The following is an 11733-nucleotide window of genomic DNA, read 5'->3' as shown; positions in this document are numbered from 1 at the left end:
GTTTGATATAAATGAACATCGAATAGGTCCACTATTTACCTAAGTAGATATATTCGATCACTATATATATAAGAAAAAAACCTTAAGTTTCTACCTTTTGGGGAAAAACATAACATCATTAATAATTAATATGGCTTATGGCAGGCCATAAAGTATATTACTGATGTTGAGATTTATTTGTTTATATCAACAAGTATTGTAAGCAATGGTTTATAATAAGTAGAGTATGAAATATAATTTTGTGTTCAATATAGAAATGTTTAAATTAATATTTGAGAACATGTCACTCCTTTAATTTTTATATCAAGAAATAATACGTAGCTAGTATAGTAACGTAGCCAGGATTTTAAAATGGGGGGCAAGGACAAGCCCAAAATACTAAAAAAACATAATCAATTAACAATAAAAGTTTGTTAATATAGCTGGTTGGAGAGGGATACGCCACTGGTAACTTGGGAAACTATCGTTATTACGATCCAAAAAACGTTGCATTTTTTTCGCTATACAAATTTTTTTTTTACCCATACTTAAGACCTATATTACAGTGAAAAATTATATTTGTTTTTGTGTAAAAAATTAATTTTATCATAATATTATAATAATTATGCCTACATGATAATACATTTCAAAATACCGTTTATTCTTTTTCAAAACTTTAAGATAATATCATGTAGCTATTTACAAACGGACCACTCCGTATAACGTACGTACGGGCGACCGATGCTGCACATGTACAGCGGCGACCACAGATATTGTCGTCGGGCACGGACCAGACGGCGGCGGCGGCGGCATCGGTAGCAGCAAGTTGAATGAACGACCGACCGTCCGGCAGTGGTGCGGCCGTGGCGGACGCGTGCGGTTGTGTATTGATTGGGACTGTTTGTTAGTTTTCATTTTGGACCACTTTGAAAATAATCATTTACCCATAGTCGTATTATGATAAATGTGTGCGAGCGCGTAATAGTTTTCGTATAAGATAAAATTTTAACAGACGTAGTTTTTAACGTATTGAAATTTTTATTATATATTATATTTATATATATTTTATATATTATATTTATATATATTTTATATATCATATCAAATACGATCGACGAGTAGTCACCCCATCGCCAACTTTCGGAAATCTGGCGAGTGAATCAATTTAATGCTGATATTGATATAATAATATAATATTACATCGGCACGCCGGTGTTGTTGAGTAAGTCAGAGTTTTTGGTTCGTTATTATATAATAATAATATTTTATATACGAAAAACGCATTTATCCGTCGATTTGAATGATTTTTGACAGCATTTTTGAGAATCAGTTCTACTTGCTTAACATTTGTTTTTGTGTTTTTTTTTTATTCAAAAATAATACTTGCATATATTATTTTTATTTAGCATTTAAACCTTTTAGTTACAAATTATTGAACTCAATAATATAAATAGTTTATAATTAGGTGTGTATAAAATATAGAATTATTTAATTTAATTTTATATATTTATAGAAATTTAAATTTAGTATTAAGGCCTGAATATTTTTATATACATTAGATATATTTTAGTACTGTTATACTGTTAATTTGTATAAAAGTATTTTCTTTACATTGGTTAAAATTTGCATAATGCTATAACGTGTTCTATTTTTCGCATACATAAAATCAATAAACTTACTAAACACGATAGAAATTAAAAACACAATATACTAAATAAAATATATAATTATATCATAATATTATATAGTTATTGTATTAATTTCTACACAATATTATTTCTTCGACATTAAAATATTATGAATAATTATTTTGAAAGCTCAATCAAATATGTATAACAATTGATATTCTCTTAAAGTTTATAAATATAACATTGTATAGGACATAGGTATTGCATATAAAATATACATAAAAATAAATTTATATTATTTTTGGTTTTCAGATTTTAAAGTTTCTGTCAATACAATTTATTACAACGAATCAACTAAAATAAATTGAACAAAGTTTCAAAAATTAGTTTAGTTTATACATGAATGTTTAATAAATAGTAAAAGCAGCGAATGTAACTTACCTAAGTTAGGTATTAGGTACGTAATATTTTTTATTTCAGAGTATAATAATATGATCATTTATGTTATTATAAACTTTATAGTTTATATCATGCATCAATTTACACAAATAGCATACATATTATACGTATATTATAGTATCTAATACTATATGACTTTATCATCCAATTTAAATTATCATAGTGATAATGATTCAATAGATGCTTATCACGTTTAAACACTAAAATATATTTTATTTATGTATGATTTACTTAACGTTTTTCAAAATACCATAAGTAATAATTTATTAATACATATATATACATCTAGTATCGATATATTTACATTATAATAAAATTACACAAAATTATAGTGCAAATACGTGGTAGATATAAAATAAATAGTGTAACAAATTTTGTTAGGAGTCTATACCTAATCTTAAAAGACTCGTATAATTCTTAACTCACTATTTGTATTATTTTCTATGAATTAGATTTAAAGAACAAAAAATAAATTTATAGATTATAACATTTGTAAAAATATTTATTTGAGCTTTTATTTCCAAAATGTATTGACAATACTTAACTATTCCACTTGTTATATACAGATCACGACTTATACTTTATGTACAATATAGATACGTAGTTATGTTACAAAAATAATCGTATAACGCCATTTGAATTAAATGAAATTCAATTAATGTAATATTTGCACCAATCGTACGTATTTATCATAATGATGAATATCTTTATGTTGAAAATATGTCTATACTATTTATAGTTTCGGTCACACTATTATATAAGTGTGAATTATCGTTGATTTCTTTATCGATGTTTATTCTCTTTCTCAATACCATTCTCTTCTAAACATTTCATCTACGATGTTTCTTGTTTTATTTTTCACATTTTATCGCAATTATTATTGTAATTTAAAATGAAACTTTGGGAGGTCTTTAACCCTTCTATATAGAAGTGCGGCCCCTCTCCTACACTGTGTCGATACGTATTATGTATACGTTTTTACGGCATCTAAAGGATTTTATTACTATTCCCCGCCAACACCTTTCACCACCCACAAACCATATGTACCCCGAGTTACATTAAAATAGTAGCTGGGCCGACTCGATGGAGCCATTTTTCTCCTTGTTATTGAAAAACTACCATTTATCGAAAAAGGTTCTCTCCCATTTTAAAATCGAATACTCTCACTACTGAAGTAGTAAAGTTCTTATACATTTGACCAACGGAAACTGAGTAAACTCGTTGCGATATTTGAAACAAGAGTAGGTTATAGGTACGTTAATGTGTATTTGTGTATAATGTATATATTATCAATACAATATACTAGCACTGTGATAGAATTACATCTTACAAAACACTAAAACATATTCTGAAAAACAATTGATCAACAATTGGGTTGCTTATATAATATATTTTTAAAATGAACACTATAGTATTAATGAAATTTCTAACGACCGAAAAATTGTACATAAAAGATTTCAATTGTTTCTAAATAATGACCTTATCCAATAATTTTTTTAAAATTGTTTATAAGTCTGTTTTTACGTCAGTCAAAAGTAAAATACCTAATATATTATGCTTTTCAGTAAAATGTATTATTAAAAAAAATAAATTATATTTGATTTGAATACATTTCCAAATTAGGGTCTTACAGTATATATGATATTCAATTGGCTAATTGTAAAATCTCGACAATTCCAATAATATAATATTTTTTTTTTAATTTAAAAATTCTATGTTAATGTATTTTTATTTGATGGTAATTTACTGGAATAAAAACTATTCAATGAAATGAAATTATATATTACACTACACCAATTAGAAGAAAATTATAGTATTTTTTTTTTTTTTTTTTTATAGTTTAATAGTATAGATAGTATGTTATTATATTATTAAATAGATAAGCCTGACAAAAAAAGAAAAATATTAACAATTATTTTTTATTACCATTAACATAATATATTTTATTATTATTTAAATAATAAATTATCATATCAAATCGCTTAATTTAATAAACTTATATAGTATTTTATATAACTAATATGTAAAAATATTGTTTGCTCATTAAAATTGTGTTGTTGAATTTATGTTTAATCTTTTAGTTTAAATTCGGTTTTTTTTTATTATATAACTATATAAGTAATTATTTTGTTTTAGGATAAACGTAAATACAAAACTTAAAACGTTGGCGATCTGCCGTGTTTGTATACCTACGTCATTTTTATAATTTCGCTATTTAAATTCTAATAAGAACTTAACATTTTAAACAATTTCCTATTCTATAACTGTCATTAATCTGCTATATAATACACCTAATAACAAAAAAAAAAAATATATATAATAAAAAAATACAAATTTTTGATGTAGCCTTGTTTATTTTTTTCAACAAAGTGCTACATAGAGCAATGGTTGTATTTTTATGTAGGTTTAAAACATTTTTGTTTTACATGAATTATTAACAATTTGTACCTATAATATTTCTTATCACATTATTTCTACTATTATTTGATTTGCTTAACATTTTTTTCACAAATCGTATACTTATCATTAAATAAGTGGGTTGCCAAAAATGACAGTAACTTGTATATTATAAACACTTGTGTTAATATATTATACATATAGGGGTAACCGCTTTCTGTTGTCAACATAACAAAAAAGAATAAGTAGATTTTTATTGCTATAAAAAAATAAATGATATATAATATACAACGATTTCTTGGAAAACCGCAGTGTCATTATATGACATTATGTATAATATGTATTGTGTTAATTGCAAAAAACAACTAACATCACGTGATCTATGATATCATTATAAATGTATAAACAAATAAACTTCTAATACTATGTTTCGATATACTTTATTTTTTGGGTCTGGGTCAATGGTATGCGTATTTAGACGCCAAAACCAATGGACACAATAACACCTAAAATAATGGGAGATTCTAAAAATGTAGCGAACTTACATAACTATTTAAAAGTTATAATTTTATTAATAGTATACATAAATACTTATAATAATTGTATTACAATATGTTTTCCTAGCAGCCCTCTAGTATAGCACCGAGAGTAAAAAAATATGTATAAGTGGACATTTTTGAGAAAGACAAAAGTGAGCGGTTGCCGAACTTTGAAAAATTTTGTGAATAAGAGAATAGTTTTTTCGTTTGAACGGCTTTGATGGGCCATCTCAATTTTACAGTATTTCGAATATGTAAGAATAAGAATTCAAGGCACAGGGCTTAGGTTAAAAATTCTGAATTTTGTGTATAACTTAAAAACTATTACAAATCGGTTACTAATTTATTAATATTATTATAGGAAGTCATGATTATTATACTTAGCTATTCTAGTGCCAGGCTGACCTTTAAATTCGGTCAATAACGGGGTTTCCACAACAAAAACTAAAACTAAATGGACTAAAATATATTATTTGTTCGTATGTTATTGTTAGTTGTTACCATTATCTGAATTTTTTGTTATTGTCGATTCTGTTCATAATTAGAAATAAAATAAAAACAGTTACCTTACTATTGTATCACGATAAAAAAAAAAATCTATCAAAAAGGGTTTAATTAATTGGAAATTATGAAACTATGCGTTGTACAAACAATCAAATCGACAAAATAACAATTGTCCTTCGTTGTACTTGCTTACATTATGTAACAATTATGTTATGAGTTGCAGTATTTGGCATTTGCGTAGGTACGTACACCTATTGTTGTTGTCGAAAGATGGATCTAATAATGTTATTATTTATTTACACTCATCATCGCGTAGTTAATGAACCCTTTTTTTACTGGTGCGTAGACTACGTCGATTATACGCGTATAGATAATTTGAATTTCTTGAAATTCGATATCTGCTAAAAACGGTACGCCAATCACAACGCGTACCCCATACATAACACGTTTAATGTTTAAATATATTATTAAAATTGTTACACTATTATACAAAATAACATGGTATAATATTATACGACGGATCGATCGCGCACCTGTAAAACGCTCAATAAACATTATCGTCCCGTAAACATGATAATTTATAAATTTATAATAATAACAATAATACGCGCGGATTCGGGGAAGTATTACGTCTACGAGTTCCGGCGCGGTCGTCTACGCACCACACCGATGAAAAAAAACAATATAATAATATACTATAGTTGTATTATTGTGTTGTACGGTAGTGAAACTTTCGTTGACTCATCATCGCACGTTCTGATATCGATCGTGTTTCTGGTGGCGAGCGGCAAACTTCGCGGCTCCCGACTTATACGACCAATACGGTATATATATAGGTACGCAGTCCTGGGACTCGCTGCTGCGAGTAGCTCGAAAACGACTAAAAACCACACGTACTCGCGGACACCGACCGAACAGCGCGGCGTCTCGTCTTCCCGCGGCGTGCCAACAGGCCAAAACTATAACGGATATCGCGTGGACGTGCTCAATTTGCGAGTTATTGTGCGTAGCACTGCAGCCGTGTATAAAATTAACAATAGTCGTGATATTTATGTATTGTAAGTCATATTGTTATCGTTGGGTATTCGATTATTGTATTAGAAGCGATCGCGGCGTGCCCGTAGAAAAAAAACAAAAATAAAACACTGACCAAACACTGACCAAACAATAAACGTAGCAAAAAGTTATGCATATTGTATATACGATAATGTTGTCGTACGAGGTGATTAACCATCAAGCATGTTCAACCCCCATTTTTTCATTAACCATGAATACCTTTTTATTTTGGATTTTTGAACTTACAATAGAAAAGAGAATTTTCGTTTGAAAAAAAACATAAGTTTGTAACTTCACAAGACAACCCTTGAATCGTACAAAAAAAAAATCTCAAGAATTTTAAAATATGGTATTTAAGTATATTTAAAATTTTCAAAAATCATATTTTGAATAACTGTATAATTGAAAAAAAAAAGAATGAATATGCTTGGGCGAATACTCAATACCTACAACGTGTCTTTTGTATAAGACGAAAATTCCGTTGACATGTTTCTACTATTTGCATGCGTGTTGAACGTGCGTCGGGGTGGGCTTCGTCGTTAATATATAATACTGCATAATTTGAAGTAGCTGCTTAATTGTTTGCCTTTTAGTCGACATGTCTTGTACCGGATACACGTTATAGGTCATTATCTCGACAATCCTCAGTAGTTCTAGCACAAAAAAACGTATTCCACGAAACGCTTTATTATGCCCTCGTAAAAACGCTAAAATATACTCCATATTATATGACTATATTGGTTATATAATAAATTATAATAAGCATAAAAAATGCACTAATACTTTTTTTTAATGAATGTATTTTTTTTTTGTATTGTTATAGTGCTGTGCTATTATTACTAAATCACTTGAGAGTGGATATCGTTTATTTTATGTGTATATACAAAATGTATAATATTATTAGGTAATATATTATATTATATTGTTGTTGTTAAAGAATTCTTAAAAACTTTTATTCAAAATAATTCCATATCCGTATTTATAATTTATGACTTAAATGCAAGTTTAGAAGGAAATAACAAATTCATCATTCAATTTAGTAATACAATAATACAAACTGCACTATAACTGTACTATTATTCGTTAGTATCAATAAGTATATATAGGCTATAAAAATAAATAACACTTTATACATTATTATTAGTTTTCATTGCCGTCATTGCCGATATGTGAAAAGTTTTAATGTTGGAACAGTTTTTTGATCCTGTTAAACTAGCTTCAATTAAATTAATCATTTTATAGGATTATAAAATAAATAAATTTAATTAGTCAAATTTACCATAGTAAATATAATGAATAATAAAGAACCGAAATTATAATTATAAAGATTATGAACCTATTAAAATATTAACTCAAAATTCTTTGTCGTGTATTAAATATCAATATGCTATTAACTCATTATCGTTAATTATTATTAAATTGTCTAAAATATTGATTTTGTAATATTTTTTGTGATTAATTATTTTAAAAAAAATTGAATGTACCTTCTCATGATATTACGGAGAGACGAATAATGTAAACATTTACCTACTATATAGAACAATACAATATGCAACCTGACAAAATGTATTCGGTAAAATTATTTTAAGTATCCATCAGTCTATGCATGTATTTAGAATGTATATGTATCCAATATTCCAATATTTCAATGTGTTGTATATTCTCTTAATTCTCTTAGTTGTTATTTTAATGACGTTCATATTGTGTTTCGCAGCACGTGTTATATCAAACATAAATGACTGTTGCTTGGCGTACGATAACATGCTAACGGCCCGAATGTTCGTCGAGCCTATGCCGTTCAAATTATCGGTTGTTCGATGGTTACTTTTGGCCATTAGTGTGCAAAACGTTTTTTCAAGACCCGTTCAAGAATACAGCAATACGCGTCGACGAATCCGGTCAACGCCAATATACGATGATGTGGTACGTGAATAAATGACATTATTATAGTTGATTTAATATTATTATTTAACCTTAATCTAGGTATACATTGCTATACCGTATTCTTAACAATTTATTAAATTATGATATAATTTTATAAGTTTATCATATTTTGTTAAATACGTAGGCATCACAGACTAGCACAGCTATAAGGTTATAATGCGTACAAACTATTATTTGCTACATATTCAAACTTTCACGTTATTGTTATAGTTCATTTTATAATTTATAATAGTTAGATACATGGTAAAATACGATAATGTCATTATTGACTAAATCGAAACAATAATTTCTTAAATTTTAATAGAAGCATTATTTTTAAATTTTAGTAATTATAATAATTGAACTCTAGATAGTGCATTCGAAGAAAATTCATCAATTTGTTTTTATTTACTGGGACATAAAGTCAAATAGTAGTATATCTTAGTAAACTTTATGTAATACGAATACTATTAAACGATGACATTTAATTTGTGATATAAAAATAATGTTGATTTGAGAGGCTTAAACTTTGGAGTGTAAGGACCAAATTTAGTTGTATGGTATAAAACGGAATTGCGTGTTTATTCGTCTAATAAATATAAAAACAATAGTATTCATGTATGACTGAGTATTTTAATTGATTATTATTGCCAGACTAATATATACTAATATATAGTAATACATAATATATGAAATATATATATATTTATTGTTACCATATATTTTAATAGATTTTGTTTTTAAAACACTTCAATTACATAAGATGTAACAATTTTTTTAGGATGTGTGACGTGTGTATACTAAACATTAGCTATTTAATTTACACCATACTAATGATAAACACAATATCTAGATTTTAGGGCATCTAACACCGTCAAAATCGGAGAATTATGAACACCATATTTACAAAATTACTATATATTTTCGGAACATCCTCAATTTGAAAATTTATATAAATATGTATGTGTGTATTATATATTCGTATAATATGTCTAATCTGTATTAGATATTACTGATAAATTTTAAAAACAACTGAAATATTTAAAAATTATATGGGTAACTTACCCACCTATTATTAATATTTATTTCAGTTAGTCGAAAAAAATACTGTGATCATATTCTAAATAGACCGTGTAATAACGATTTTTTTTTTGAATTTGTAGCACTTTTACTATATGACTATAACATATAGATATAATAAATAAGTATAGTTATACGCGATTATACATTATTTAGGTACGTATAACGTGTGCATATGTATGCCTATAAATTAACGTCACTAACGAAGGCAACCAGACAGAATATTAATTATTCTAAAAATATACAATCGACGAAAAATAATTTGATGTGTTACTCGTAGCTATATAGTCATAAGTTAGTAAATATAGTTAGTATGGAATTGTCAACAGATAGACTGAACTTATATTTGTCAACGGTAGCAGCAACAGTCGAATGAATGATATAGTAATTATAATATTATTATGGCCATCGATCGTAACGGAGCAAAAATAAAAATGAAGCAATAATGAACAACACACAGAGATACACCCGTTGACATACGACGGTTCACGGGTGTGTCGGATAAACGCGTACCGCGTGTCGGGTTGCGACGAGGAAAAACATATATAATATATTTTATATTATAAAATAAAAACGTGGCGATAGTCGAGAAGGAACGCGTTCTTGGACGGTGAATTGGACACCAAAGGAGAAACCGATTCCGCCGTTTCTAGCTGCGACGATATTCGTCATCAGTCGATCGGCGCATCGCCCGTTGGGCATCTGTTCGGCGGACGGGAAAAGAACGCACCGAGTGACGGCGGCTCTGCTGCAGTGTTGTAGGCCTGCAATGCGTTTTCGCAGCATCCGTTCAGACACCGTATACTGCAGAGCGATTGAACAGTAGCTCATTATAAATAACAATCCGAGCGCTTAACCGTCGTAAGCACGACCGTTTCTATTGGATGTTTTCGATTCAAACTGATCATCCATTTTAACGCAGTCGCGTGGTGGGTAGCGACGATGCGTTCCCAAACTTATCGAACTCTTGAAGGGTTTGCGAGGCACGTCGAAAATTAATACTCGAAATTGAACTCGACCATTTCGAACAATTCGAGAAAAATCGAGTTCGACGTCGAAGCTATATCATATGTTTTATAAAATATATAAACAGTCGTACCTCGGAATACATTTTTCAATTTCCCGTATTTCTTGTCGTCTGGCCACCATCAATTAAAACAGAATATGTTATCGTTCAAAATTAAAACAGATTAATGAATTGAGTTTAAAGTCTGAATGTTCAAAACGTTCGATTCGAGTTCAAGTGTGTGAACATTTGTGTAATTCGACCCATTCCAAGTTGTGGGGTATTATTCGAGAGCAAGACCGTGTGACTTTAACACACATTATCTTATCATTGCACAGACAACGGTGGAACCGATCCGGCACGCCACAAATCAAAACATTATATTTTAACATTTCAAACTTGCGTATCACAGTTACATATTTTGATAAAATTCGCTATTCGTGCCACCGGGTTAGGTTAGCATACGCGTGTCTTATCACTGTCGGGCCACGCCGGTTTAGACTTAAGATCCTTACCGCCCCCGGATTTCGCTAATAAATTATGTTTTGACGGCAATTTTTAGCCCGTCCAAATGGGTTGCAATTTTTTATTATGATTACTTTCAACTAGTACAAACGAGCTTTGTCCGTGTTTATAAACAAATATTGATATAAGTAGGACTTGAATTAGAAATAAAAAGACAGAATAATACTACACTAAACATATGTATTCCTATAAGTATTTAGCCACTTGAATATACGTCACTTAAGAATATTATAAGTTTAAAAAAGTATTTATTGTTCAACAACATAATTTTCCACCTAAAATATAAAACTATTACACCAAATTAATGATTATATAAGGTTTCAAAATTTAAAAATTAACACTCCACACTGTAGAGTCTACAATATAAACATTAATCTGTTCAGGAAACATATCGAAAATATAATAAATCTACACCATAGCAAGTACCTACCTACATATACGCATTCATATTGTATTTAAGTATATTGATGGAAATTAATTTCTTTTCGTGTTCTAACTCGTTAAATCGTTGTCGTTGTGGTTTAATGTGTAAAAAAAATAGAGACTCATCGCTACTCGCTGATTGAAAAACACCAGAGGAACTGGTGGTACAGAAAGTGTTGGAAGGACAAGTCTGATTTGTATTGTTATTCCTTAT

General features: G+C 28.6%; 1 protein-coding gene across 2 annotated transcripts in view; it reads left to right on the top strand.

Annotated features, from left to right (window-relative positions):
• Nucleotides 1-827: 827 nt before the first annotated feature.
• LOC132929495 (matrix metalloproteinase-2-like) overlaps nucleotides 828-11733 on the top strand; it is a 44082-nt gene continuing 33176 nt past the window's right edge. Inside the window, exons 1-2 of one of the 2 annotated variants that reach the window (XM_060994877.1) lie at nucleotides 828-1201; nucleotides 8277-8485. In XM_060994877.1, coding sequence (XP_060850860.1) covers nucleotides 8324-8485 — 162 coding nt within the window. In that variant the 5' untranslated portion in view covers nucleotides 828-1201; nucleotides 8277-8323. Of the gene's footprint in view, nucleotides 1202-2046; nucleotides 2065-8276; nucleotides 8486-11733 lie in introns of those variants that run through there. The other variant, XM_060994878.1, reaches the window with a different exon arrangement.

Source organism: Rhopalosiphum padi, chromosome 4 (assembly GCF_020882245.1).
Source record: "Rhopalosiphum padi isolate XX-2018 chromosome 4, ASM2088224v1, whole genome shotgun sequence".
Classification (NCBI taxonomy): Eukaryota; Metazoa; Arthropoda; class Insecta; order Hemiptera; family Aphididae; genus Rhopalosiphum; species Rhopalosiphum padi.
Note: the sequence above shows the minus strand (reverse complement) of the source record. Positions and strands in the feature narration are given on the sequence as shown.